We start from the raw sequence: 27,430 nt of genomic DNA on the forward strand, positions 1-27,430 counted from the left end.
ATTTGAAACCAAATTAGGTTATTGAACTGAGTAATGATTTCCCCCCAGGACCTCCACAGAAAGCACATTAGGTGCGAAAGCGTGGCCGTGGTGAAGAAGCCAAGTTATTGGAGCGTGGCTCTTTGTGTCGCTTGAAATCTCTCTAGGGGTTTTTAATTTAATTCTGCCTGCAAGTGCCACAAATGTCAAAGAAACAAATCAATATTATCTTGTTACTTTCTTCTTTTTTGAAATTTTGAGCTATTTGAAGTGTACTGAAAATTATAGAGTAGCACAAAGAACAATTGATACATATCTTTTATGATTTCAGATATTTTTCATTTCTTTTTTCTCTCCCATTTAGAAGTATTGTTATCGATGTTTGTAAGTGTTATTGCTATTGCTTTTCACTGTCAAGCCAGACAAGACCTAGTTATCTTTATTTCTTCCTAAGTTAATTGTGCTGCGGTTAGAGATTCTGATCCATATCTATTAATGTTGAGGTTTCTCTTCTTTCTCTGTGTAGGGAAGGCTTTTTAATCTTAGACTTGCTTGGAGGCTCTCTGGTCACTTTTGTATAAATGGTTCTGACACATTGAAAAGAACATGCACTCTAAATTCTGCTCTCTAGCTCTTTGCCTGGTGTGTCTTTGTATATGTCTATACTTTTAACTATTCTGTGTTCTCAGGCTTTAGGTAACTTAAATAGTCGGCATAAATTAATACAAAATTTTTGCAAACCTCCTTGCTCTCAGGCTATGTAAATATCCTGTTACAAATGTTAATGCTGCTTTTAACATTGGTTTAAAATTCTTTTCAAAATTACTGCTGTATTCTTACAGGGATTTTTATGTCTTTGTGTTTTTGAGACAGTCATGCAGGCTGGCTTGGAATTCATTATGTCATCTAGGCAATCTTCAAACTTACAGTGTTCCTGACTCAGTCTCCTGAGTGGTAGGCCTGCGTGATGGGACTTTCTAATTGTATCATCCCACATATGTTTTCCCCGGTGCGTTTGTGTATGGGGATTCGTGTGTGTACATATGGTCAGTCTCAGATAGCCCTTCCTTGGGTGCTGTTCACTTTGGTTTTCGACATGGGATCTATCATTGGCCTGAAACTTGGCAGTTCAGTTACACTGGCTTGCCAGCTGCCCCAGGGATCCACTGACCTCGGCTCCCTAGGACTGGCTGACATCAGTAGCCCATAATGACTTGACTTTTTTTTTTCTTTTTTAAGATTTATTTTTGGCTGGATGTGATGGCACTCCTTTAATTTCACCTCTCCAGTGGTAGAGGCATGTGGATCTCTGTGAGTTACAGGCCAGTCTGGTCTACTTAGTGAGTCCAAGACAGTTGGTAGAGCTACAGAGTGAGATCCTGTCTCAAAAAAAGAAAAAAGAAAAGACTTCTGTATTGATGTCTTTCTTTTTTTTTTCTTTTTCTTTTTTTTTTTTAAGATTTATTTATTTATTATTATGTATACAGTGCTCTGTTTGCATGTATCCCTCCAGGCCCAAAGAGGGAGCCAGATCTCATTTGAGATGGTTGTGAGCCACCATATGGGTGCTGGAAATTGAACTCAGAACCTCTGGAAGAACAGCCAGTGTTCTTAACCTCTGAGCCATCTCTCCAGCCCCTGATGTCTTTCTTTAAACATTGTCTTACCCATCTGTACCCTGTCTTTCCCGATTTTGCCTGTCTTCTCTACCCCCCACTGTCTAAAACCACACAATAATAGAGATCCATTCTGGACTCTCCCTGGCTGGCCCTGGAGTCTCTCTGCTTTTCATAAGACTGGGTTCTTTTAGAGGAGAATGGTATTTAGAAGTTAATATCTGGCAGGGCGGTGGTGGCGCACGCCTTTAATCCCAGCGCTTGGGAGGCAGAGGCAGGAGGATCTCTGTGAGTTCAAGGCCAGCCTGGTCTACAGAGTTAGTTCCAGGACAACCAGGGATACACAGAAATCCTGTCTCAAAATACCAAAAAAAAAAAAAAGTTAATATCTTAGTACTGGGCGTGCTATTGTTACTTAGGTATCGTATTTTAGGTTCTTATAACATACAACTAACAAATAGTCTATATAGATAATTCCAGTTCCATATTCCCAACTCAGTTTTCCAGGAGTGAGAAGCTGGCAGACATTCACACATTCATAGCCTCTCTTCCTCATACATGCCTGAGAGGTTTTGCTGAGTCATTTAAAACAAATTGTAGACTGTGACACTTTATCCCTTAGTATTCCACGTGTCTCTTGAGAACAGGACATTTCCTCTATAACTTCAAAATTCATTTCTTACTTTTGATACCTCTCTAACTCAGACACATTAATACTGTTGACCCAGTGATGACCTTTTTCCCAAAAAAAAGAACTTACTTTTTCACTCTTTTCTTTTACTGATGCATTATTTCTTTTGCCTTCTTTAACGTAGGTGTGTGTGTGTGTATCTTTATGACATATTTTTAAAGACATCAGGCTGTTGTGAAAATTAGGTTTTGTCCAGTTGTTTTGTAAGCGTTAACTTCAATTGTTTTCTGGTAGGAACCCAGCTTAGTGGCTTGTCTCTGTGTATTTATTAGATTAGGAGGTGTGTGGCACACTGTCTCCGCTGATAGAGAATTGCATCACTTGGTCACGATGGTTGGAGGCAGGTTCCTTTACAGTAGTTTTCCTTTGATTTCTTGCTCCCGGCCACCCTTCCTGCAGTGACCCACCAAAGAACTTGCCGAAATGGATCAATGCAAAGATGGTTGCAAATGGAGACTTCCTCATGGGTTCCTTCCACATTGAGTCATCTGGCATTCTTCTATAAAGAACAACCTTGTTTATCTCTCAGAGAGGTTGTTTTTAGTCACTTTGGATTCAAAGTTTAGCTTCTCTCAAATATGCTTGATTTTGTTGTTGTTGTTGTTGTTTGTTTGTTTGTTTGTTTTTTTCAAGACAGGGTTTCTCTGTGTAGCTTTGGTGCCTGTCCTGGATCTCACTCTATAGACCAGGCTGGCCTCGAATTCACAGAGATCCGCCAGCCTCTGCCTCCGAGTGCTGGGATTAAAGGTGTGCACCACCACTACCTGGCTACCTCAGTGATGTTAAACCCACTTTTTCAAAGTTGATCTAACAGTTCAATTATCTGAAATTCTTGGAGACTAAATTCCTCCACTTTTGCAATTGATTTTTATGCTTGGGGTCTCCTTTGCTAGTAATTTGTATGATTTTTGTTGTTTACTTTTCAGTTTTAGCAGAGTTTTGTGTATTCTTGGCAGGCTGGATGGAAACCTTGCCGCAGACTCTGAAAGAATAAGCCCTTCATAAGTACACTTGTTACTGAGGACTCATTTGTCAGCTGTGCTACATGCTGGTGGAAGAGAAGTCATTCCTGCTGTAAAAGAGCTTAGCTTTTCTTGGGGGGTGCAGACTGACTAATCCTTGAGTGCAGTAAGGGCCTTAAGAGGAGACCCTGGTGGCAAGGGGCTCCTAGATGGCAGTTCTTAAATTTCACAGGTAGTTTTAATCAACACAGGAATTACTACAGGGTACCATGGGAAACACAATTTGTATAGCCTGGAGTTGAGAAAGGCTTTTTAACAGTGCTGCTGTTAACTCTGTTCAGAGGAGCTTCCAAACATTTGGTCTTCCTGGTCATTATCCGTCTTAGAGAATAACAAGCTTAATTTTACAACAGAAAGAAACAAGACACTTCCACACTTCCAATCATTCATAATTCTTAGGCCTCTTATGTTGGTAGTGCTTAGTAATATTCTTTTATGTTCTTTTTCATTTCTAACCAGTGAGCTCCAAAGAGAAGACAATGTTGGGGGCCAGGGGAGATGCTTCTGGGTTTGTCTTCTGACTCCTTGAGTACTGTGGGGAGTACTTGTCTTCTGACTCCTTGAGTACTGTGGGGAGTACTTGTCTTCTGACTCCTTGAGTACTGTGGGGAGTACTTGTCTTCTGACTCCTTGAGTACTGTGGGGAGTACTTGTCTTCTGACTCCTTGAGTACTGTGGGGAGTACTTGTCTTCTGACTCCTTGAGTACTGTGGGGAGTACTTGTCTTCTGGTTCCTCGAGTACTGTGGGCAGTGCTTGTCTTCTGGTTCCTTGAGTACTGTGGGCAGTGCTTGTCTTCTGGTTCCTTGAGTACTGTGGGCAGTGCCTGTCTTCTGACTCCTTGAGTACTGTGGGCAGTGCCTGTCTTCTGACTCCTTGAGTACTGTCAGAAGTTTCCGAGTCCCTAGATACCCTGTGTCTCTGAGTTACTGCTACATAAAAAGTTATTGGAAGAACTAAAACTCTTCCATTTTTTATTGCAGGGAGCCCAGATTCCACCTCCCCTTCCACCAGCCCTACCTTCTGGAATTACAGTCGTTCTGTGGGGGACTATGCACAAACCTTAAAGAAGTTTCAATATCAGCTGGCCTGTAGGTCTCAGGCCCCATGTGCTAACAAAGATGAAGCTGATCTCAGTTCTAAGCAAGCTGCAGAAGAGGTAAAGGGAAAATAAAAATGATTTCATATATTATGATTTTCAGATTGCTAGAAAATAGTTTATCTCTAGAAAACTTTTTTCCTATGATCTTCACTTTTACTGGTTAGAAATATAAATTACATTCATTTGTGGAGTAGCTTTTGTCATTGAAATTTTTACAGTTTATGATACATAGTTGACTAAACTGTCCTGCCTAAAATACCTTTCTCTGATCATTAGAAAAAAGTTCTCAACAGCTAGGTATTAACTCAGTTGTAGAGTGCCTATTGTGTAGCATACACAAGGCACTATGGTTCATCCTTAGCACTGTACCAAATAAAAAATAAGAAATTCTCGGGGCTGGAGAGATGGCTCAGCAGTTAAGAGCACTGGCTGCTCTTCCAGAGGACCCTGGTTTAGTTCCCAGTACCCACACGGCAGCTCACAGCTGTCTGTAACTCCAGTTCCAGAGATCTGACATCCTCAACAGAGACATACGTGAGGCAAAACACCAATGCACATAAAGTAAAAATAAAGAATTAAAAAATTCTCAGTGTTCCAGACAATTGCTTTTAAAATATGTGTATTTGCCAGTCTGCTCTTCATCCATTTAATATTAGATATGGGGTTTTATATTTTTACTTTGTGCTTGAAAGCAAAACACACAGACACTCTAACCTACCAGAATAAAAAATTTCTCTGTGTTGTTTTGGAGTCTGTCCTAGATCTTGCTCTATAGGCTTCGAACTCAGAGATCTGCCTGGCTCTGCCTCCCACCGCCGCCTGGCCAGAATAAGGGACTTTTAAAGACATATTTGTTCATGAACAACAACCCTGAGTTTGTACTAAGAAAATTACTAAATGCTAATTAAATGAATATTAGTGTATCTGAAGGGCCTTTTTTTCCCCTTTTAAACAGGTCTGGGCGAGAGTGACAATGAATAGACAGCTTCTTGACCACATGGATTCATGGACAGCCAAGTTTAGAAATGTAAGTTGTAGGCTGGAGTGATGGTTCAGTGGTTAAGAGCACTGGCTGCTCTTCCAGAGGACCCAGGTTCAATTCCCATCATCCAAAAGGTGACTCACAACCACCTATAACTCTGGTTCCAGGAAATCTGATGCCCTCTTTTGATCTCCATGGGCACCAGACATACATGCATTCTGGTAGACATATATACATGCATATGAACACACACATAAAATTAAAATAAATAAATTTTTTTTAATTCTTATTAATTTTTTATTATTTAAAACAATTTTTAACTTTAAATAAATTTTGATCATAATCTTCCCCTCCCGCAAGTCCTTCCTGAAGTTCTTTCTCAAAAAACAAACAGAAAACTAATACAACAAAACCAAGAAAATAAGATAAAATACCACTCCAAACAAAACACCAACTGTACCCGAAAACACACAAAACAAAACAAAAAAAAAACAACAAAAAAAAACCACACACAAACTGTGGAGTCTATTATTCATTGGTCAACTACTTTTTTTGTTTCGTTTTTATTTAGTTATTTATTTATTTTTCTATTATCAGCTTAATACAGTACAAATTCTTATCTTAATAGTGAAATGTTTCATTGAGGCTTGCCCAGTGATTGAGTAAAGCCAAAACTTATAAACCACAGTCATCCTAGGGTCCCCCCTGCTACATAGCCTCCCTGGATCTGTGGGTTGCCGTCTGATTGTTCTTTGCTTTATATCTAGTGTCCACTTATGAGTGAGTACATACCGTGTTTGTCCTTCTGAGTCTGGGTTACCTCACTCAGGATGATATTTTCTAGTTCCATCCATTTGCCTGCAAATTTCATGCTGTCATTGTTTTTCTCTGCTGAGTAGTACTCCATTGTGTATATGTGCCACATTTTCTTAATCCATTCTTCAGTTGACGAGCATCTAGGTTGTTTCCAGGTTCTGGCTATTACGAATAATGCTGCTATGAACATAGTTGAGCATGTATCTTTGTGGCATTGAGCATTTCTTGGATATATGCCCAAGAGTGGTATGGCTGGATCTTGAGGTAGATCGATTCCCAATTTTCTGAGAAACCGCCATACTTATTTCCACAGTGGTTGTACAAGTTTGCATTCTCACCAACAGTGGAGGAGTGTTCCCTTTGCTCCACATCCTCTTCAACATAGACTGTCATTAGTGTTTTTGGTCATAGCCATTCTGACAGGTGTACGGTGGTATCTCAGAGTCGTTTTGATTTGTATTTCTCTGATGATTAAGGATGTTGAGCATTTCTTTAAATGTCTTTCAGCCATTTGAGATTCTTCTTTTGAAAATTCTCTATTTAGCTCTTTAGCCCAATTTTTAATTGAATTGTTCAGTATTTTGAGTCTAGTTTCTTGAGTTCTTTATATACTTTGGAGATCAGTCCTCTGTCAGATGTGGGGTTGGTGAAGATCTTCTGTAGGCTGTTGTTTTGTCTTATTGACCATGTCCTTTGCCCTACAAAAGCTTCTCAGTTTCAAGAGGTCCCATTTATTGTTGTTCTCAGTGTCTGTGCTGCTGGTGTTATATTTAGGAAATGGTCTCCTGTGCCCATGCATTCAAGACTACTTCCTACTTTCTCTTCTGTCAAGTTCACTGTAACTGGATTTATGTTGAAGTCTTTGATCCACTTGGACTTGAGTTTTGTGCATGGTGACAGATATGGATCTATTTGTAATCTTTTACGTATTGACATCCACTTATGCCAGCACCGTTTGTTGAAGATGCTTTCTCTTTTCCATTGTATAGTTTTGGCTTCTTTGTCAAAAATCAGGTGTTCATATGTGTATGGATTAATGTCAGGATCTTCAGTTCGATTCCATTGGTCTGTATGTTGGTTTTTATGCCAGTACCAAGATGTTTTTATTACTATAGCTCTATAGTAGAGCTTGAGGTCAAGGATGGTGATGCCTCCAGAAGTTGCTTTATTATACAGGATTTTTTTTAGCTATCCTGGGTCTTTTGTTTTTCCATATTTGAAGTTGAGTATTTTTCTTTCCAAGTCTGTGAAGAATTGTGTTGCGATTTTGATGGGGATTACATTGACTCTGTAGATTGCTTTTGGTAAGATTGCCATTTTTGTTAGGTCCTTTCTTTCTTTCTTTCTTTCTTTCTTTCTTTCTTTCTTTCTTTCTTTCTTTCTTTCTTTCTTTCTTTCTTTCTTTCTTTTTTTAAAGATTTATTTATTTATTAAGTATACAGAAGAGGGCGCCAAATCTCATTACAGATGGTTGTGAGCCACTATGTGGTTGCTGGGAATTGAACTCAGGACCCCTGGAAGAACAGTCAGTGCTCTTAACCTCTGAGCCATCTCTCCAGCCCCCCTTTATTTCTTTCTTAAGTTTCAGTCTGATAGATCTGTCTTTTGGTGAGAATGGTATGTTGAAATCTCCCACTACTAATGTGTTGGGTTTGATGTGTGTGATTTAAGCTTTAGTAATGTTTCTTTTATGATTGTGGGTGCCTTTGTATTTGGGGCATGAATGTTCAGAATCAGGACTTCATCTTGGGATTTTTCCTGTGATAAATATGTAATGTCCATCCTGATCTCTTTCAATTGATTTTATTTTGAAGTCTATTTTATTAGATATTAGGATAGCTACACCAGCTTGCTTCTTAGGTCCATTTGCTTGGAAATCCTTTTCCCAGCCCTTTACTCTGAGGTAGTGTCTGTCTTTGAAGTTAAGGTGTGTTTCTTGTATGCAGCAGAGGGATGGATCCTGTTTTCTTATCTAATGATTGTTAATTCTTGGTTTTTTTTGTTGTTGGTTGTTTTTTTTTTTTTTTTTTTTTTTTGTGGTAGTGTTGCGTTTTCCTTCTTTGGTATTTGTTGGTGTGGGATTATCTATTGCCTGAGTTTTCATGGGTGTGTTTAGCTTCTTTAGGTTGCATTTTTCCTTCTAGTGCTTTCTGTAGGGCTAGATTTGTGGATAGATATTGTTTAAATCTGGTTTTATCGTGGAATATTTTGTTTACTCCACCTATGGTGATTGAGAGTTTTGCTAGGTATAATAGTCTGGGTTGGCATCCATGGTCTCTTAGTGTCTGCATAACATTTGTCCAGGGCCTTCTAGCTTTCATAGTCTCTATTGAGAAGTCTGGTGTTCTTCTGATGGGTTTGCCTTTATATGTTACTTGGCCTTTTTCCTTTGTGGCTCTTAGTATTTTTTCTTTGTTCTGTATGTTTAGTGTTTTGATTATTATGTGGCGAGGGGACTTTTTTCGGTGTTCTGTAAGCTTCTTGTATCTTGTATAGGTATTTCTTTCTTTAGGTTAGGAAAGTTTTCTTCTGTGATTTTGTTAAATATATTTTCTGTGCCTTTGAGTTGGTATTCTTCTCCTTCTTCTATCCCTATTATTCTTAGGTTTGGTCTTTTCATGGTGTCCCAAATTTCTTGTACATTTTGTGTTATGACTTTTTTATCTTTAGTGTTTTCTTTGACTGACGAATCTATTTTCTCTATTTGTGTCTTCAACATCAGAGATTCTCTGTTCCATCTCTTGCAATCGGTTGGTTATGCTTGCTTCTGTAGTTCCTGTTCGTTTAGTCAGAATTTCTATTTCCAGCATTCCCTCAGTTTGTGTTTTCTTTATTGTCTCAATTTCAATTTTCAAATCTTGAACTGTTTCCTTCTTCTGTTTAATTACTTTTTCTTGGCTTTCTTTGATTTCTTCCAATTTTTTATTTGTTTTTTTCTTCCATTTCTTTAAGGGAATTTTTTATTTCCTCTTTAAGGGAGTTTTTCATTTCCTCTTTAAGGGCCTCTATCATCTTCTTAAAGTCATTTTTAGAATTGATTTCTTCTGTTTCTTGTGCCTTGGTATGTTCAGGTCTTGCAGGTGTAGAATCACTAGGTTCTGATGTTGTCATATAGGTCTTTATGTTGTTGCCTGTATTTTTGCACGGGCGTCTACTCATCTCTTCCTCTGCTCGGTGTAGGCGGTGTCTGTGTCTGAAGGTGCCTCTCTTGTTCCAATTGTTAGTCTTGGTCCACTAGGAGTTCTTGGTCAAATCGGTTCTGTTGGGCTCTGTTTTTCTGGGATTAGCTTAGTCCAATCAGTGTTAATGGGTTCTGTCTCAGGGACCAGTTGTTCCCAGTTGGTACAGGGTGTGCTTATGGCTCCAGTGGTTGTTAGGTTCGTAGGGGTTGGTTTTGGTTTTGTTGTTGTTTGTTTTGTTTTGTTTTGTTTTTCAGTGGGGGAGCAGGGAAAGGTAGCTGTCTGGTCCCTGGGACCCCATGGGTGGGGCCTAGGAGCTAGAGACGTGATCTGCCAGTCCGGAGATGGGGGCTTGCCTGTTCCCAGTCGGTGTAGGGTAGGCTTATGATTCTGGTCACACACACACACACACACACACACACACACACACACACACACACACACAATTTAAAAAAAAAAAGGAAGAATTGTAAGTTGTGTCTTGTGCCAGTTGCTGGACAATATCAGACTATCAACATGACTATCTCATGATTATTCATGAGAATGTTAGAATTAACTGTTAAAAATGACTGTGCACGCCTTTAATCCCAGCACTGGGGAGGCAGAGCCAGGGGGATCTCTGAGTTCTGGTCTACCGAGCAAGATCCAAAAACCCTGTCTCGGAAAAACAAAAACAAAAACAAAAAACAAAAAAGTGATGGTGCACATAGGGATGAGAGGACAGTCCCCTCTGTCAGAACTGACTGTTCAAGGTGCACACAGGGATGAGAGGACAGTCCCCTCTGTCAGAACTGACTGTTCAAGGTGCACACATATAGGGTAGAGAAGACAGTCACCTCACAGCTTCTGCTTTCTTGGGATTGTATATTCCTTTCCGTGTTTAACCAGTGTAGTTAGAGAAAATAAAGGAACAGCATGTTTTTAAGTTCTTCCCTTCCCCAAATTTTCAATTTTATTTTCCAAAAAGATTTTCTGTCAGTACATTACATACCTAGAATTGTGAGGAGACAAGGTGACCCTGGGAAAACTCTGGTGTGCTGGATGCTGCTGAGAGTATTCATGCAGTTTCCTTCCCTCCCTAGACAAGAACCCCCCACTGTGTACACCGACTCCCCCACAGGCATGCTGGCTTCTCGGGTTTCTTCTCTCATTCTCAGAGTGTCTGTGAGTCCCAGGTTCTGTGATAGACTGACTCCCCCTCCATGACTTGAAAGAATTTTGTTTTATTATTACACTTTAAGTAAGGTATCAAGAGGGAGAGGTAGCTAGCCAGGTATAGTGGCACATGCATAATACATCCTAAGGACACTGAGGCAAGAGTGTGAGAGTTTAAGACTAGCTTGGGCCATTGTTTCAAGAAAAAAAATACAAGAAAATAAATAAATAAATGCAATATTTTGAGTCCATTACCATCATTCTCAGTCAGACTTTCTGGGGATGAGGCCTGTATCTCTTTAACTAGGCAGTTTTGCTAGCACCAAAGAGTAGACAGCGAGTTGTTTGCATGTAATGATGTTAGAACCTCTGTTAGAATGGACTGTTCAAGGTGCACACATACAGGAATGAGTAAGTGACAGGATGTCCTCGGACTGTACATTGTTATACTTCCATTACAAACAAGACTGAAATGCTAGCATTTAAAATGAAAAGACTTGACAGGCTTTCAGGAGCTGGAGAGATGGGTTAGCAGCTGTGAGCATGGATGCTCTTGCAGAGGACCTGGGTCTGGTCCCAGGAACCCATGTCAGGCAGCTTACATCACCTGTAGCTGCAGCTGAGAGGCTTCCAGTGCCTCTGGCTTGAGTGAGCCCCTCTACGCACATGCGCACACACACACAGAGACACAACTAAAAATAAAATAATATAAAAAAGAAAGAAAGGGGCTTTCAATTTTCAAAGGTTTTCTGATTCAAACTTCTTATAAGGAATTGTGAATTTGTATTTCGTCTGGAACATTTTCATCCTTTCATAGTTAAACAAAAGCTTAGGAACAAAAGTAGTGGTCAGGTCACTGCAAATACAGAGAACAGTAACATACAAACATAACAGACACAGATTCCCTTTGTGCGACCTTTTCACACCTCCAAATTAGTTTGATACTAGCCATGGAAAGGGGGATTTGAAATCCCCAATCTTTACAATATTACCTTTAAATACTGTAATAGTTACAAACTGCTTTTAAGTATAATAAATCTGTTTGTCTGCAGCTAGTCATGGGCAAGCCTATAATGAGTTAATTAGTTACCCTAGTTTGAAAACTGTTTTACTGATTATAAACCAGTATAAGTGGTATGGTAAGATGTGAGTAATTACCTCTAGAAATGTAGACTGACGGTCGGTCATGTTTCCTTTCAGTCAAGAATAACCATCAGAAAGTAGTTTGTTTTGGAGACACGTCTTATAATGTAGCTCTGGCTGATGTGGTACTTGATGTATGTATGCCAGCTGGTCTCAAGCTTCTCACAGTCCTGCCTCACCTCCCAAGTACTCAGATTACAGGCATGAGTCACTATGTCCATCTTAAAAACAGAAATTTAGGAAAAAGAATTGATATCTAGTTGAAAGTTTCACATTGTCTGAAATGAAAAGCGTATATGACTTAAGAATGTAACTTGATTTGTGTGTGGTAGCATATCTGTGCTCTCAGCATCACCAGGTTTTATGATTCTGTTAGTCAAGTGGAAGACAAAAAGTTGCCTGAAAAAGGAAAAAAGTAATGATTTGAGCAACACTTTGGAATGGTAACTACAGAAGCTATTCTTCATTCCTTCCTAGTGGATCAATGAGACAATATTAGTGCCACTTGTGCAAGAGATCGAGTCTGTCAGCACTCAGATGAGACGGATGGGCTGTCCTGAGCTACAGATAGGAGGTATGTGAAGCAGAACTCTGTCTGGGGTTTACTCCAGGAAATGAGTTCAGTGGAAAATGGCTTCTTGTAATGGGCTGTGCAACATCTTCCCTTGTCTTCAGGTGAAGAAGGAAACGTTTGTAATTGTTTTCTAAATGTAGCAGCTTTATTTGAGGTATGCTTACCTTCTGTACCATTTGCCTGTTGAAAGTGGACAGTCCATAGGTTTGGCTTGAACCCTGCATCACCCCAGCTAATTTTATACTGTCTCATCAGCCCACACCCTTCAACAGTCCCTCTCCTTTCCACACACCCCCTCGGCCGTTTGCAAGCGCCAGCCTGTTCCCATCTCTGCAGACAGGCCTGTCGGGGTAGTTCGTGTTAGTGGTGCCACTCAGCGTGTGGTCCTTTGTGACTGATGTCTTTCACGGGAAATAATGTTTTAAAGTTTCACCCATGTACTTTATTTCTTTTTATGCCCAACTAATACTCAAAATGCATCTTTTACATTTTATTACCCATTCTGGCCTGGAAAGATGACTCAGTATTAAGAGCACATAGTGCTCTGGCAGAGGACCTGAGTTCAGTTTCCAGTCCTCACCGACCACCTGTAACTCCAGCTCCAAGAGACCTGACACCTCTGGTTCCCATGGGCACTTACACATAAATAGGCATGGTTAGAAATCACTGAAAAATAAGGGGCCAGAAAGATGCTCTTGTGCTCTTCCAGAGGACCAGGCTCACTTCCTGTCACCTCCATGGCAGCTCACAATCAAACGTAGCTCCAGTTCCTGAGGATCTGACATCCTCTTCAGCCTTAGATGGCACCAAGTATATACATGTAGGCAAGACATCTTTAAATGATAAAGTAAATCTTTTAAGAAAGATTAATTCTTGCTCTCCTTTATTCTTTCAACAAATCCTGAGTACCTACAATGTGGGGGTACTCTTTTAGGCACTGGGATGGCGTAGCCCTATAAAACAGTGACTGAAGCCCCTGCCTTTGTTGGGCTCTTTCTAATAGAGGAGACAGACAAGAATGGTAGGAGAAAATAATTAGTGCTCGGACAGAAACACAGCAGAGGGGTAGTTACTCATCTTCGTGCTGAGAAGAGGGTGAAATGTGAGCGAGAGTATGAAGAAGACATCGCCCACTTGTGTGAAACCGTGACGGTATTAAGGAGCCAGCTATTTGAAAACAGGCAAAGGAAAACTTTGAAGTTCACTGCAAGTCTCTGTGGTGAGGAATTTGTTCTTTGTGTTTTAACAGAGGCGAGTGTTACCAGCTTGAAGCAAGCTGCCCTGGTCAAAGCTCCTCTCATCCCAACCCTGAATGCAATTGTGCAGTATTTAGACCTAACACCAAATCAGGAGTACTTGTTTGAAAGAATCAAAGGTAACTTGATTTGAAGAGGAAAAATGAAAGCTCTTTTGCAATATTAGGATTTTTTAAATGAAAGATAACAAGGAAAAACATATTTTGAAAAAGTAAAAATGTAATTATGGTCTTGTATTTTATAAGTATATTTAAGCACGGGTTAATTAAGGCTTATACTTGAACAACTTTTCAGTCACCTATTTAGCGCACTAAGAACTGTCAGAAGACTGTCCCTGAGTATTTTCATTATTTTTATTCTGTGTAAGAAATGTGAATATGAGTCAACAGCTGCCCTCATCTTCTGCTCCTAACACTACCAAGGACTGGGTGCCACTGTGGTTCTCTTTGTAATTGGATGCTAATCTGATTCTTATCATTTTTGTGATTTCCATTTAATTCGTGGTTTCTGTTATGTGCTTAGGATGGGGGGAGATGGGATCTGAGGAAACTGACCTGGAATCAGGAAGATCAGCCTCCCAAGCCCGCCGTCTACTCTCTTCATTATACCTCTCCACTTAGAGAACAATTTATAAAGTTAGAATTACTTTTCATTTGGACAGACTGTAAAATGTTCCTTTGTTAAAGCAAATTTTAAAAATGGTATTTCAGTATTCAAATTTTTCAGACATTTTAACTGGAAAGTGTTAGAGTCCTCTGCCTTAACCCTTGCTTGGATTCAGACTTAGGAATAAGCATTTTTTCATGACTTTGTAGAAACTTAGCACATACGGAGAATTTTAAGTGTACATGGAACACTACATGGAACTCCATGATAGAGAACGTATCTGATTGCTTACTCAATGCCCAGCACCTCAAACAAACAAACAAAACCCTCCCACAGCCTTCTTCTAAACATCAGGCAGTTCAGACCTCTCTGCTCAGGCCACCTGCCCTGTATTACTTTCTCCCTTCTGTTTGATTGAGGAAGTCCTGGGTTTGCTGTCAGTCAGGGCCCTCCCATTTGTAAAGCTCCTCAGCAGATGGTCATCAGTTGTCCGCTCATCTGTAATGTTTTCTTTTTAATGACTTACTGTTATTTCATGTGCAGTGGTGTTTTGCCTGCATGAATGTTATAAGGGTATCGGATTCCCTGGAACTGGAGCTACAGACAGTTGTGAGCTGCCATGAGGGTGCTGGGAATTGAACCCAGGTCCTCTGGAAGAGCAGCCGGTGCTCTTAACCACTGAGCCATCTCTCCAGCCCCATAATGTTTCCTTAGTGTATCTCTAAAACATAAGGCTATACATACAATGCTACCATACTGTTAGCACATATTAGCTATCATACCTCACATTTGTAATATTTCCCTTATTTTATGAAACATCCGGTGTGTGTTTAACTATCCTACCATCTCAGGAAATAAATAATCCTGTTTTAAATACTGTTTGTTTGAAGCAGGGTTCAAATACTATCATGTATTATGATAAATTAATCTGTTTCTTTTAAGTTGTAGTTTTCCTGTCCATCCTTTTTTTTTTTTTTTTTTTTTTTTAATCTTTACAAGGTATTTGTTGAAAGACATAGATTGTTGTCTTATAGAGTTGGGATGTGTGAATATATCCATGGTATAGTTTATAGAACTTCTGTTCTCTATATTTCCTATAGATTCAGATTCAGATATTTTGATAGTGTTGGCTTTGTTGATAGTGTAGATATAAATTGAAAATATGTGTATGAGGTATCATCAAAATACAAAAATATTGAATGCTTTTTTTTTTCTTTGGTTGGTTTTTTGGTTTTTTGAGACACAGTTTCTCTGTGTAACAGTTGTGGCTGTTCTGGAACTCACTCTGTAGACTAGATTAGCCTTGAACTCACAGAGATCCACCTGCCTCTGACTCCAAGTGCTAGGATTAAGGGCGTGCACCACCACCTCCAGGCTATAATGAAAGTCATGCCACTTAGAGTGAACAGACGTCGTTCCCCATATTTGATTCTCCCTCCATGTGTATACATACACACAAGTTTTTGAGATTACATTGTAGACATCATTACTTTTCTGTAGCTGGAATATTTCTCCAGTCTCGCCGGGCCCCAAGGTCCCACAGCTGCTTATAAAATAATCATGTAGAGGCTTAATATTAATTGCCAATTGCATGGCTTTTGGCAGGCTTCTTGCTAGCTAGTTCTTATATCTTGACTCATCTCAATTAATCTAAGTTGCCACGTGGCCATGGCTTACTGGTAATTTCACATCTTGCTTCTCCTGGTGGTGCTGGCTCTTGCCCCCTGCCTTTCTTCTTCCTGTTTCTCTCTTCAATTTCCTGCCTAGCTATAACCTGACTTGTCATAGGCTAAACGGCTTTATTTATCAACCAATCAGAGCAGCACATTCATAGCGTACAGAAAGACATCCCACAGCACGTTTCAGCATATGGTTTGCTAAGAACATGGCTTTACATACCCACAATGCAGTTCTCCACAATTAAAAAGTTCTGTTAGCAGCCCATATAAGACATTCTAACTGTGTAGTCATATTTCAGAATTACCCGATTCTTTGTAGCGATGTTAACTTTTATATCTTATGTTCCTTTTGGGGGATATTCTGGTAAGTTTTTACAACAGTGTGCTTTACTACTGTAATCTTCTAGCTTTCCTTTCTCTTTTTGGTTTGTCTTTTCTTTTTTTAAAATATGTCTCAGCATTTTAATTTTGACTTTTTTTGCACAGAACTTTCTCAGGGAGGCTGTATGAGTTCGTTCCGGTGGAACAGAGGCGGAGACTTCAAAGGGCGCAAATGGGATACAGACCTGCCCACTGATGCTGCTGTACGGACGGCTTTCTTTATTGTTCTGTTCCCAAGCTTTGATTCTCCCTTACAAAGTATTGGAAAGGACTTGGGCACTAAGGGAAATCATGATTGGAGTGCCATCAGCCTCTTGCCCAGCCACTGTGAAGACTGTCTGCCCCGTCAGTGGTGCCACTGGTTCAGGTCTCTGGAGATAGCCGAGGAACACTTGTGCCTTGATGTGTTCTGCTCCCTTTTCACTTTTGTGACATTTAAGCACTTTTCGTTATTACGTATCATCATTTAACTATTGATAAAGTGATGACGGGAAAGAATTTGTTTTTCTGTGTTAAAGAATATTATGACACATTCTTTCTTATATGGGATTGTTATTTTAGGAAAGATTGCTACCATCATATTTAGCAAATCAAAGGGCTTTAAAGTTTATGTTTTTCAAAATTGTGGGGTTTTTTGAATTAACTATTTACATGAAAATTAATTTTTGATGTTGATATTCAAATTGAGAATTGAATTTATGCAGGTTTCCTTGGTTTGCTGGCAACTGCATGATTGCAAATTCTCTGCTTAAAATAAGGAGTCAGGTCAAGTATAGGCCTGTTATCCCTACTACTTAAAAAGCTGAGGCAGAAAGATGGCAAATTCCCTTCCAGGCCTGCTTAAGCTGCTACAGAGTAAGATCAAGGCCAACCTGAATAACTTGTATCAAAATAAAAAAAGGCTAAGTGTATAGATCTGTGACAGAACATTTGCCTAGTGTGTTTGAGACTCTGGGTACAGTCTCGAAATACATGCGTGCACACGCACACACACACACACACACACATTCATGCATGCACACAAGGGTGAGGGAGAAATTCAAAGAGGGAGGAGGAATGTTCTGCTTTCTTGAATTGCTATAAAAAAACAAAAATGAAGATGAAGTAAGTTTGGTGTTTAAATTGTCCCCTCCATATGCCACACCCACCCCTCACGTTGGAGCTTTTAATCCTTTCCTTTTAAAATTTGGAAGGGAAAGCTTCCCATTAAAAGATTAAGTTGATATGATGGCAAATATATTTTTTTAATTTGTGTGAAATTTTCTAGTGGGTGCTGGAGATCTCAGCCAGGGGTAGGCACTCTACCCACTGGGCTACGTACCAGCCCTAGAGTGGATTATTTGAATTATAAGCTTAGCCTTACTTATCAGCACACTAAATTCTTTTGTGATTTAAGTAAATTTATTTTCTTTATAAAGAGTAATTTTTAGACAAATTTAATTTGGGAGGCAGAGACAGTCGGATCTTTATGAGTTCGAGGCCAGCCTGGTCTACAGATTGAATTCCAGGACAACCAGAGCTACACAGAGAAATCCTGTCTCAAAAAAAAAACAAAGAAAAAAGTTATTTTTATCTGTACAGATGTTTTCAAAGCCATGGATCTGTGCTAGATTGCCATTCTAACTCTGCACAACTGTTTTCTCAGATCATCATGCATGTGTTTTGCACCTACCTTGACTCCAGACTGCCTCCACACCCTAAGTACCCCGATGGGAAAACATTCACTTCTCAGCACTTCGTTCAGACACCAAACAAACCAGGTACTGCCTCCTGAAAAGAACTTGGTGAGATTTCCACCTGAAATTCCTTTATGGTTTGTCTTGGGGTTTTTGTTTAGTTTGGTTGGTTTGGGTTTTGGGGGGAGGGGTTGTTGTTTTGTTGTTGTTTGGGGTTGTTGTTTTTGGGTTTTTTGTTTGGTTGGTTTTGGGTTTTTTTTTTTTTTTTTGGTTTTTTTTTTTTTTTTTTGGTTTTTTTTTTTTTTTTGGTTTTTTTTTCGAGACAGGGTTTCTCTGCATAGCTTTGCGCCTTTCCTGGAACTCACTTGGTAGCCCAGGCTGGCCTCGAACTCACAGAGATTCGCCTGGCTCTGCCTCCCGAGTGCTGGGATTAAAGGCGTGCGCTACCACCGCCCGGCTTGGTTTTGGTTTTTGAGACAGGCTTTCTCTGTGTAGCCCTGGCTGTCCTGGAACTCAGTCTGTAGATCAAGGCTGGCCTCGAACTCACAGAGATCCTCCTGCCTCTGTCTCCTGAGTGCTGGGATTAAAGGCGTGCCACACCGCTGCTGGCCATGGTTTAGTTATTTAACATGCCGTATTTTCTTTACAGATGTCACGAATGAAAATGTGTTTTGTATTTACCAGAGTGCAGTCAACCCTCCACATTATGAGCTAATCTATCAGCGCCATGTTTACAACCTTCCAAAGGTATTTCTTTTCAGTTCTGAGGATTGAACTCAGGACTCCTTATACTGGGCAGGCAGGCAGGCATTCTACCACGGAGCTGAGTCCCGAACCCTAAAGAACTTGCTGCTAGGGAATGTCATCATGGCATTTTGATAACGTTTTAAAAATTGAATCTGTTTATTTTTGAATCAGGGTCTCACTTTGTAACCCAGATTGGCCTAAAGTTTTCAGTAATCTTAACACCAGCTTCTCAAGTGCTGTGCCTGTGTGTGTGTGAGAGACAAGACACGGTTTTGTGTTCTGTGCACTGTGAATACAACATTTTAATTTGGGGGTGTAAAGAAAACCACTCATTGAGAAGCCGCCGCTACTGGCCATTTTGTCAGGTTACCTTCCAAATGCTTCCTTTGGGGCTTTCTGTTGTTTGTGTTTTGTATAAAACAGGGTCTCACTAGCTCTGGTTGTCCTAGAACTCACTCTGTGTACCAGGCTGGCCTCAAACTCATAAGATCCTCCTGCTTCTGCCTCCTGAGTGCTGGAATTAGAGATGTACACCATTTTCTCAGCTCTTTCTGGTTTTGTTTTGTGTTTTGGGGGGCTAGGTGTTTTTTGTTAGTTTGTTTTGTGGTTTTTCGAGGCTGTTTCTCTGTGTAACAGTCCTGTCTGTCCTGAAACTCGCTTTGTAGACCAGTCTGGCCTCAGACCTTTCTAATTTTTTTTTTAAATCATCTTTATATTGACTGCAATTTCTTTTTGTTGATTTTCAGTTTGGATTGGGGGGCAGGGGGCGGGGAAGGATCTCAACATGTAGCCCAGGCTGGCTTCTAATGCTCAGTCCTGCCTGCCTCACTTTCCCGACAACTCGGATTTCAGGCAGACTCCTCCATACACAGCTGTTGGCAATAATTACACAGTGAGATCTCCATCAGATCCTAGCAGACACAATAATCTCACTTCTTTCTGGCTTATTAATTTTCCTGTGGTAAGTGCGTAAGTATTGTAAGCCTTTGAGATTGCTGTCACTACCCATGCCCACCCCTTGTTTTTGTATGAAAGAAAACCACTACCTTGTAAATTCAGGTATCCTCAGATTCCTGAGCAAACACCCAAAGTCAAGGAAAATTTGATCTAGCAATAGAGGGATTTTGTAGCCCAACACTTACATATAGTAGTTGGATTTCAGCTGGGCAGTAGTGGCGCACGCCTTTAATCCTAGCACTTGGGAGGCAGAGCCAGGCGGATCTCTGTGAGTTCAAGGCCAGCCTGGTCTACAGAGCGAGATCCAGGACAGCCAGGGATACACAGAGAAACCCTATCTCAGAAAAAAAAAAGTTGGATTTCAGAGCCAGCAAAACATTGCCTAGCTGTCCCTTAGCAGTAAAATCATTTAGCATGTTCTTTACATACTAAAAGCATACTGCAGTGTATTCTGAAGTATAACTAAGAGCTATGTGAGTCCGACCACTCTCGTTACTGTGTTCACTTGGGGGATGGAACATGTTTTATGTGCCGTGTGTGTCAACATCAGAAATGCTTTCTCCCTTCCACACTTCACCACCCCACCCAGTCTGCCAACTTTCTGTTCATATTTCAAGTCTGTTTTACACTTTTGCATTTCAGAAGCCATTTCCTGCCTCTGCAGTCAAGGTTGGAGGCTTCTCTGTACCTCTGGCATCCTGCTGCTCCCCGTCACCCTCCCTATCGCCTGTCATTCTGCCTGCACTGCCAGGCCTTTCCTGCTCCAGATTCAGCCCTGTGTTCTGGATCCTTTCTGTCTCGCCGCATTAGTTTTGTGTAGTGAATGAATACAACTCTGAATTATGGAAAATTCTGAACCGATGGATACACGCTGTAAGATCTGCATTTGCCTATATGACTGAATCTTTTTAGTTTAAATCTTACTGTTTTTGTCTTGATTCTAGGGCAGAAATAACATGTTTCATACATTGTTGATGTTCCTGTACATCATAAAGACCAAAGAGTCAGGAATGCTTGGGTAGGTATTTATGATTTTAAAGTTGTTCTTAATGTAGTTAGAGTTTCTTTCCGTGTTAAGATTCTGCAGGAGGCAGGCAGCACATACACCAGATTTGCGGACAGAATTCTCCATCAGTGTCTAGTCCACTAAGGCTTCAGAACTTCCGTTTCCCTGTTGGTAAAGTCAGTTGGATGCCATCCAGTCGGCTTTATTGTTGTGTCCCCTGGGGACCATCTCTGAAATAGATAAAAATCAGACTCTTGCCACTTGAAGATATAAAAGCAGAAATTTGGAATCTGCTTTCCAAGCTATTCCATTTTAGACACAAAGCATTCCGCAAAAATCTGTATACTTCCAAAGGGCCTACTCTGTAACCACTCCAAAATATTGCTAATTGGGATGAAAAATAGTCTGTTGAAGTTGTTTATGAAATCAGTAATGAGCTCACATTATTTACAAATTCAGAATTACTGTATTGTCATGTTGATGATTCAGTGCTTTAGTATTTCAAATACTGTTTGAAATAAGTGGACCACTCCCATGGCTGAGGAAATCTGGTAATATATGATTTGGGAGTCTGAAAACTTAGCTTCTGGGGTCCAGCTGTCATAACAAGGACCTAAAATTAATGAAATGTCAAGGGAAATGCTTGGTTCAGAGGACATCTGTGGCTGGTTCCACTCTGGTGGGCATGCCTCTGAGAAAAAGGTTGTGTTTAAATGTGCTGTTCATAATTTAGAAATTAGACATGTTCCAGAATGTGCTGCCAGCACCGCAGCCATGGGCACGTGTGCCACTAAATACTTAGAGCATGACTTGTCTGAGCTGAGACACCCTGGAAGGCAAAATGCGCATCAGACTTCACTAAAAGAAGCAGTTGTCTGCTACATGAGTTCTGTGCTGTTCACATCCTGAGCGCTGCTTTGGATGTGGCTGTGTAGGAATCCGCTGGAATGTGGAGGCAGTATGACATGCGTCGTGCTTACCTCTTAGGGAATGCACTGCCTTAATACAAGCAAAGCTCTGTCCCAAATGCATTTATGACATGTCAAAGATTAAAGCAGCGGTGAGCAGAAACTCGTAACGTTTCTGTTTGTTTGGTGAGGAGAGCATAGACCCCAAGGTACATGTGTGGAGGTCACCCCACCACATGGGTCCCCAGGAATAAGTTCAGGTCCCCAGGCTTGGCAGCAGGGACCTTACCCACTGACCATCTCCCCAGCCCTTTATTCACTTCTTGCATCATATTTTTTAATATAAGAAAGATTCAATAGAAAAAATCATTGTGTAAAGTATCTAAACTAAGAAGGTTTTTCATTATTTTTCAATTGCAAAAATAATCCATGCTCAATGTAGAAATACTGCAATGGCATAGCAGTGCACACCAGAAGATGAAAATAACTGTCAGCTCAGCCTCTCCATTCCTCTAACAAGGTGCCCAGTGTCAGGGCTTCAATACCCAGACTAATTCAAAAATGAGCTTGTATCTTCCACTTGTTTAAAAATGAGTTATACCCAAACTTATGCTGTTTGAGCTGACTTTTAATTTTATGACGTGTCTTAGGCATTTGTCAGTATCACTAAGTACATATTTTTTTTCTAAAATTTCTAGTGAGGCTTCATTATAAATATATGTATGCATATATAGACTGGAATATGAAATTTGCAACAAGTGTTATTGTTAATATACAGAAATCACTGTTGAAACTGGGGATGGTTCAGTGGTTAAGAGCCCTGGGTGCCCTTGCAGAGGTCCCTGGTTAAATTCCCAGCACCTTCCTGGTGGCTCACAGTTGTTTAACTCCAGTTCCAGGGGATCTGACACCCTGTTCTGTCCTCCACAGGCACTGTACACACACAGTACACATACACACACAGTGCACATACACAGTACACATACACACACAGTACACATACACACATGCAGACACAACACTCAGACACAGAAAAAAATTAAAGTTTAAATACCAAAAAAAAAAAAAAAAAGGTTGATTTTGCTTGGTGTTTCTGAAAGGCTGGAGTTTTGTTTGAGAAGGGTGTCTCTGTGTAGCCCTGGCTTGCCTGGCCTTGAACTCAGAGGTCCACCTGCCTCTGCCTCCATAGCACTTAGATCAAAGGTGTGCGCTACCATGCCTGGCTCCTAAAAGGCTGTTTCCATGTGAATTTAGTGGAAAATATTTTAAATACCTAGTGAGTTTTTAGCTTGTGAGGACTTAGGTTGTTTGGTCAGTTTTGACAGTTCTGAGCAGTGAACCCAGGGCTTCATTCATGCTGAGTATTCTACTGAGCTGTATCCCCAGCATGGACTTTTAATGTTTTAGAAGAATTCCTTTTGAGTCTGTGTCTCATATATCACACACTGTCCTTGAATTCCCAAACTTGCTGCTTCCAACTCCAGAGTTCTTGAATTACTAGGTGAGCACCACCATGCCCAGCTTCCCAATCTGGAATTTACACTGAAGTGTGTGTGTGTGTACACTCATGCACCCTTGAACACACTCATGGATGCCAGAGGACATTGGGTGTGTCTTCTATTGCACTCAGAAATTGTTCTTTTCCCCTAAATGTCCATATTGATATTTTGATGTAATAATTGATTGGTTTTGATAACATAAAACTCAAGAACTTCACTGGGTGGAAGGTGGCACACGCCTTTGATCTCAGCGCTCAGGAGACAGAGGCAGGAGGATGGATCTCTGTAAGTTCAAGATCAACCTAGTCTATAGAGTGAGTTCCAGGAGAGCCAGGGCTACACAGAGAAACCCTGTCTCGAAAAACCCAAAGAAGAAAAAAAAAAAAGGAAAAAACCTCAAGAACTTTATTGAGCAGTAATTTAAGGCCAAAAAGAATTCATATAAGTTTAAAAATGCTTAGTTCCCCTTGTTATTTCTGTGTGCTGGGTATTGAACCCAAAGTAGGCAATTTCTCTACCACTCAGCCCCTAAATTTTATTTATTTTTTTCATTTTTAAGGCGTGCGCCACCATTGCCTGGCTAAATTTTTAATTTTTTTTACTTCTTGTTTGTTTACATGTGTATGTATATGTGGTATGTGTGCATGTGTCTGTGTGTGTTCACATATGTGTATGTGGGTGTGTGTAGAGACCAGAAGTTGATGTTGTGTGTCTTCCTCCATTATTCTATGTATTAGGGTTTCACCACTTGAACCTAGAGCTCAGCAATTTGGCTGGGCTAACTAACCAGCTTACCAAGGGTTTGCCCTGTCCACACTGGGGTTACAGAGAGACTGCCATGCCTAATTGGCATTTACGGGAATGCTGAGGATCTGAACTCTGGTCTTCATGATTACAGAAAGGGCTTTACCCACTGAACCATCTCTTCATCCTCCCTTGTATTTTTTTTTAACCAAGGAAGAAAAAAAAAACTTTAAAAGTATTAGTATTTTTCAGCTGTCTTAGAAATTAAAAGCACTTGCTGCTTTTTCCAGAGAACCCGAGTTCAGTTCCCAGAACCCACACAGCAGCTCACAATGCTTCAGGGGATCTAACACCCTATCCCACCTCCCCAAGGACTAGCAAACATGGTGTATATACACACAAAAATAAAGCAATAAACCTTTTAAAATGCTTTTAAAAACTAGCAGATAGTTGAGGCTAGGTGTGGTGGAATATATCTGTAATCCAGCATTGGAGGCTGAGGCAGGAGGCAGGAGAAATGTGATTTTTTTTTTTTTTTTTTTTTTTTTTTTTTTGGATACAGGGTTTCTCTGTGTAGCCCTGGCTGCCCTCAGACTCACAGAGATCCACCCATCTCTGCCTCCCATGTGCTGGGATTAAAGGTGTGCGCCACTACCACCTAGCTGAGGACTGTAAATTTAAGCTGTATAGTGAGTTCCAGGCCAACACAGGCTACACAGTTAAGACTCTGTCTTAAAAAAAAAAAAAAACAACTACCATCCTATGGTAGAATGACTTCAATAAAGCCTGGGGCAGAAAGTTGATGACTAAAATGAACAGTTCCTGTTTCCCAAAGACAACCACTTCAGGTTTTTGAAACCACACGTCATTGTTGTGACTAACAGAAGCATTGCAGCCCTCCAGCACTTCAGGTTGGCCACAGCAGGTTTCGGACTTGGATTTTTGTTTGTTTTGGTTTGGTTTTGTTTTTTTCGAGACAGGATTTCTCTGTGTAGTTTTGGTGCCTGTCCTGGATCTCGCTCTGTAGCCCAGGCTGTCCTCAAACTCACAGAGATCACCTGGCTCTGCCTTCCAAATGCTGGGATTAAAGGCAAGCGCCACCACCGCCCGGCGGGTGATTTGGATTTTGTAGCCCTTTTCTCCCCTTATACTCAATAGGTCACACTGCGCTGGAATATATTTGTCTTTCTGTCGTATGCATTATGGGATAGGGTAAGATTATGATTAATGCACATATGCAAACTTACAGGATAGTCCCCTATAACATGGCTCTTACGTTTGAATACTGGTCGCCAGTTGGTAGAACTATTTGGGAAGGATTAGGAGATGTGGCCTTGTTGGAGGCAGTGTGTCACTGAGGACTGGCTTTGAGGCTGCCTGCCTGCGGCCTTGCTCCCTGCCATGATGACCATGGACTCTTAATCCTCTGAAATGCTTTCTTTTGTAAGCTGCCTTAGTCATGGTATCTTTTTATTGTTATTATTTGAGACAGGGTTTCTCTGTGTAGCCCTGGCTGTTCTGGAACTCCCTCTGTAGCCCAGGCTGCCCTCTAACTCACAGAGATCCGCCTGCCTCTGCCTCCCAAGTGCTGGGATTAAAGGCGTGTGCCGCCACCTCCCAGCTGAAAAGTTAATTTTCAGCACCCTATAAACCTCTTTTTTCTAAACCTAGCTTTTAAACACAGTTACTAGAGTCGCCACGGTGACTTGACCTCACCTGCTGGGCTGTGACGGCTCCGCTGAGTCACCTCCACTGTCACCAGTTAAAGAGATGTCCCTCCTGTTGTTGACTTTATTAGAATCAGACCTTGGTACTCAGGTGAGCAATTCTGCTAAAACTGTTTTTTCTTTCTTTGTAGGAGAGTTAATCTTGGGCTCTCTGGTGTGAATATTTTATGGATTTTTGGAGAGTAGTTCATCATTTAATCCCAAACATTTGGATTTTGGCTCTAATTGGCCTGGAAGAAGTTGAAGCTGAGCATCTCCGAGGAAGCGCCTCTTCTGAAATAGGATGTGTGCTTTGCAGACTTGTTAGATCTAACAAGAACGAGCTATTAGGAAGCTTCTTCTGACATAACAACGCCTGTGTCTTCTACCCCACGAACTTTGATTCCATTGGATGACTCTAAAACTGCAGCCCCGGGATGTGAACTGGTGCAGTCCCCTTGACTCGGTGAGGCCAGGGCGCCTCTCCACTGTAACCCCAGTGAGAACCAGCACTTCACAAACTGTATTTCCTTGTTGTGTAGGAGTGTAAGTACTCACAGTGAACCTTGCTAGTTTTCTTTGTTGTGTCTCTAGATTTCCCCAGTGTTCTACAAGTCAGCCTAAAGCTGAAATGAAATGAATTTCTCAGTGATGTAGTAATTAATCCTGCTGTGCCGTCTCCCCAGCCCCCATTGGTTTTTTAATATTAAAAGAGATTTGATAATATTGGCATCTTGAAAGGTCACACTTGCATTAAATTTAGCTGATAAAATTAAACTTTTGGGTTTTAGTTAAATGTCTAAGGACGTCAAGAAAACTGTTACTACTTCGATTAGCACCTCTTTCTTGCCCACTGGGGCAAGAGGGCACGCATGTGTGCAGGCGCCTGTCTGTGTGTTTCTGTCTGTCTGTCTGTCTGTCTCTGTGTGTCTGTGTGCTGGGGCCTGAACCTGGGTCCATTCTACCACTCCCTTCTTTAAGATCCCAGTGATGGCCTTCCCATTTGTGGTTTTTCGGTGGAGGATAGAGGATTGCCTCTCCATCTTTTCTTCCTATATGTAGATGAAGTAATTAGTGGTCACAGGGTCTTTAAAGATGGCTTCCATCACCTGTGTTTAAACAGGTGACGGGTGCATCCCATTTTGTGTAGTTTGGATTTCTTTCAAAAGTCAGAGGGTTGACCTGAGCTTCAAAGGTGATGCCATTGCTCTTGGCCTCTTGGCCCAGGGCCGCCTCTCCATCGGCGTCTCCTCCCTTGCCCGCCCTCCCCTCTCTCATGGTCTGCTTTAGTCTGCAGGCCATGTTCAGCCTGGACTCTTCCCTCTGCCAGCCTTCTCCCTTAGAGCTAAAATTTTCTCCATACTTGAAAAAAGAAAGAAAGAGAGAGAGAAAGAAAGGAAGAAAGGAGCTGTCACCAGCTGCGCTCGATAAGTGTTAACACCCCAATAAGAAACTATGACTTAACTCGCTGAACATAAGGACATATTACAATGTAAATCTGTGATTTTGAGAGAGATTGAAGGTACCATGGAATCAGCTGCTGTACTATAAAGGATACAACTGCATAGACTGTTCTAAAAGCTCCAGAGAATTTTAACTGCATGAAACACCACCAACCTTTTATTTTATTGTGACCATCAAAAAATACAATATAGTAAATATATGTAAAAATACTTGACTGTAAAAAGAAAAGTTGTCTACATACTTAGTGTGGGTTGCTGTAGAGTTCTTATAGCAACTTCTTTACAAGTGTTGGATTGCACTGTACTTATTAATACCTTTTATTGAAACAGAGTCGGTAAAGACATGGTGAGATAGGCCAGGAACCTCAGCTGCTCGTGAGGATGAGGAGGATCATTAGTTCAGGACCAAACTAGGCTAGTAATAATCTTGCATAAAGGTAAAGCAATAAAATAATAATAATAATCTGCACTGATGAAATAGTTTGAATTTCTTATACAGAAATGTGCTGCAAATACAGCATCATTTTTTGTTCTGTTTTGGGTT

General features: G+C 40.7%; 1 protein-coding gene across 5 annotated transcripts in view; it reads left to right on the top strand.

The window, feature by feature from the left end:
* Tmem209 (transmembrane protein 209) overlaps positions 1-26,200 on the top strand; it is a 35,492-nt gene extending 9,292 nt beyond the window's left edge. For all 5 annotated transcript variants that reach the window (XM_042272979.2, XM_006979410.4, XM_042272978.2 and 2 more), the window contains 9 exons: positions 4,291-4,466; positions 5,365-5,436; positions 12,162-12,258; positions 13,508-13,633; positions 16,286-16,383; positions 17,826-17,940; positions 18,506-18,603; positions 20,505-20,578; positions 25,576-26,200. In XM_042272979.2, the coding sequence (XP_042128913.1) occupies positions 4,291-4,466; positions 5,365-5,436; positions 12,162-12,258; positions 13,508-13,633; positions 16,286-16,383; positions 17,826-17,940; positions 18,506-18,603; positions 20,505-20,578; positions 25,576-25,630 (911 nt within the window). In that variant the 3' untranslated portion in view covers positions 25,631-26,200. The remainder of the gene's footprint in view (positions 1-4,290; positions 4,467-5,364; positions 5,437-12,161; positions 12,259-13,507; positions 13,634-16,285; positions 16,384-17,825; positions 17,941-18,505; positions 18,604-20,504; positions 20,579-25,575) is intronic.
* The last annotated feature ends 1,230 nt before the right edge of the window (positions 26,201-27,430 follow it).

The sequence above is a fragment of the Peromyscus maniculatus genome, chromosome 3 (assembly GCF_049852395.1).
Source record: "Peromyscus maniculatus bairdii isolate BWxNUB_F1_BW_parent chromosome 3, HU_Pman_BW_mat_3.1, whole genome shotgun sequence".
In the NCBI taxonomy this organism is placed as follows: domain Eukaryota; kingdom Metazoa; phylum Chordata; class Mammalia; order Rodentia; family Cricetidae; genus Peromyscus; species Peromyscus maniculatus.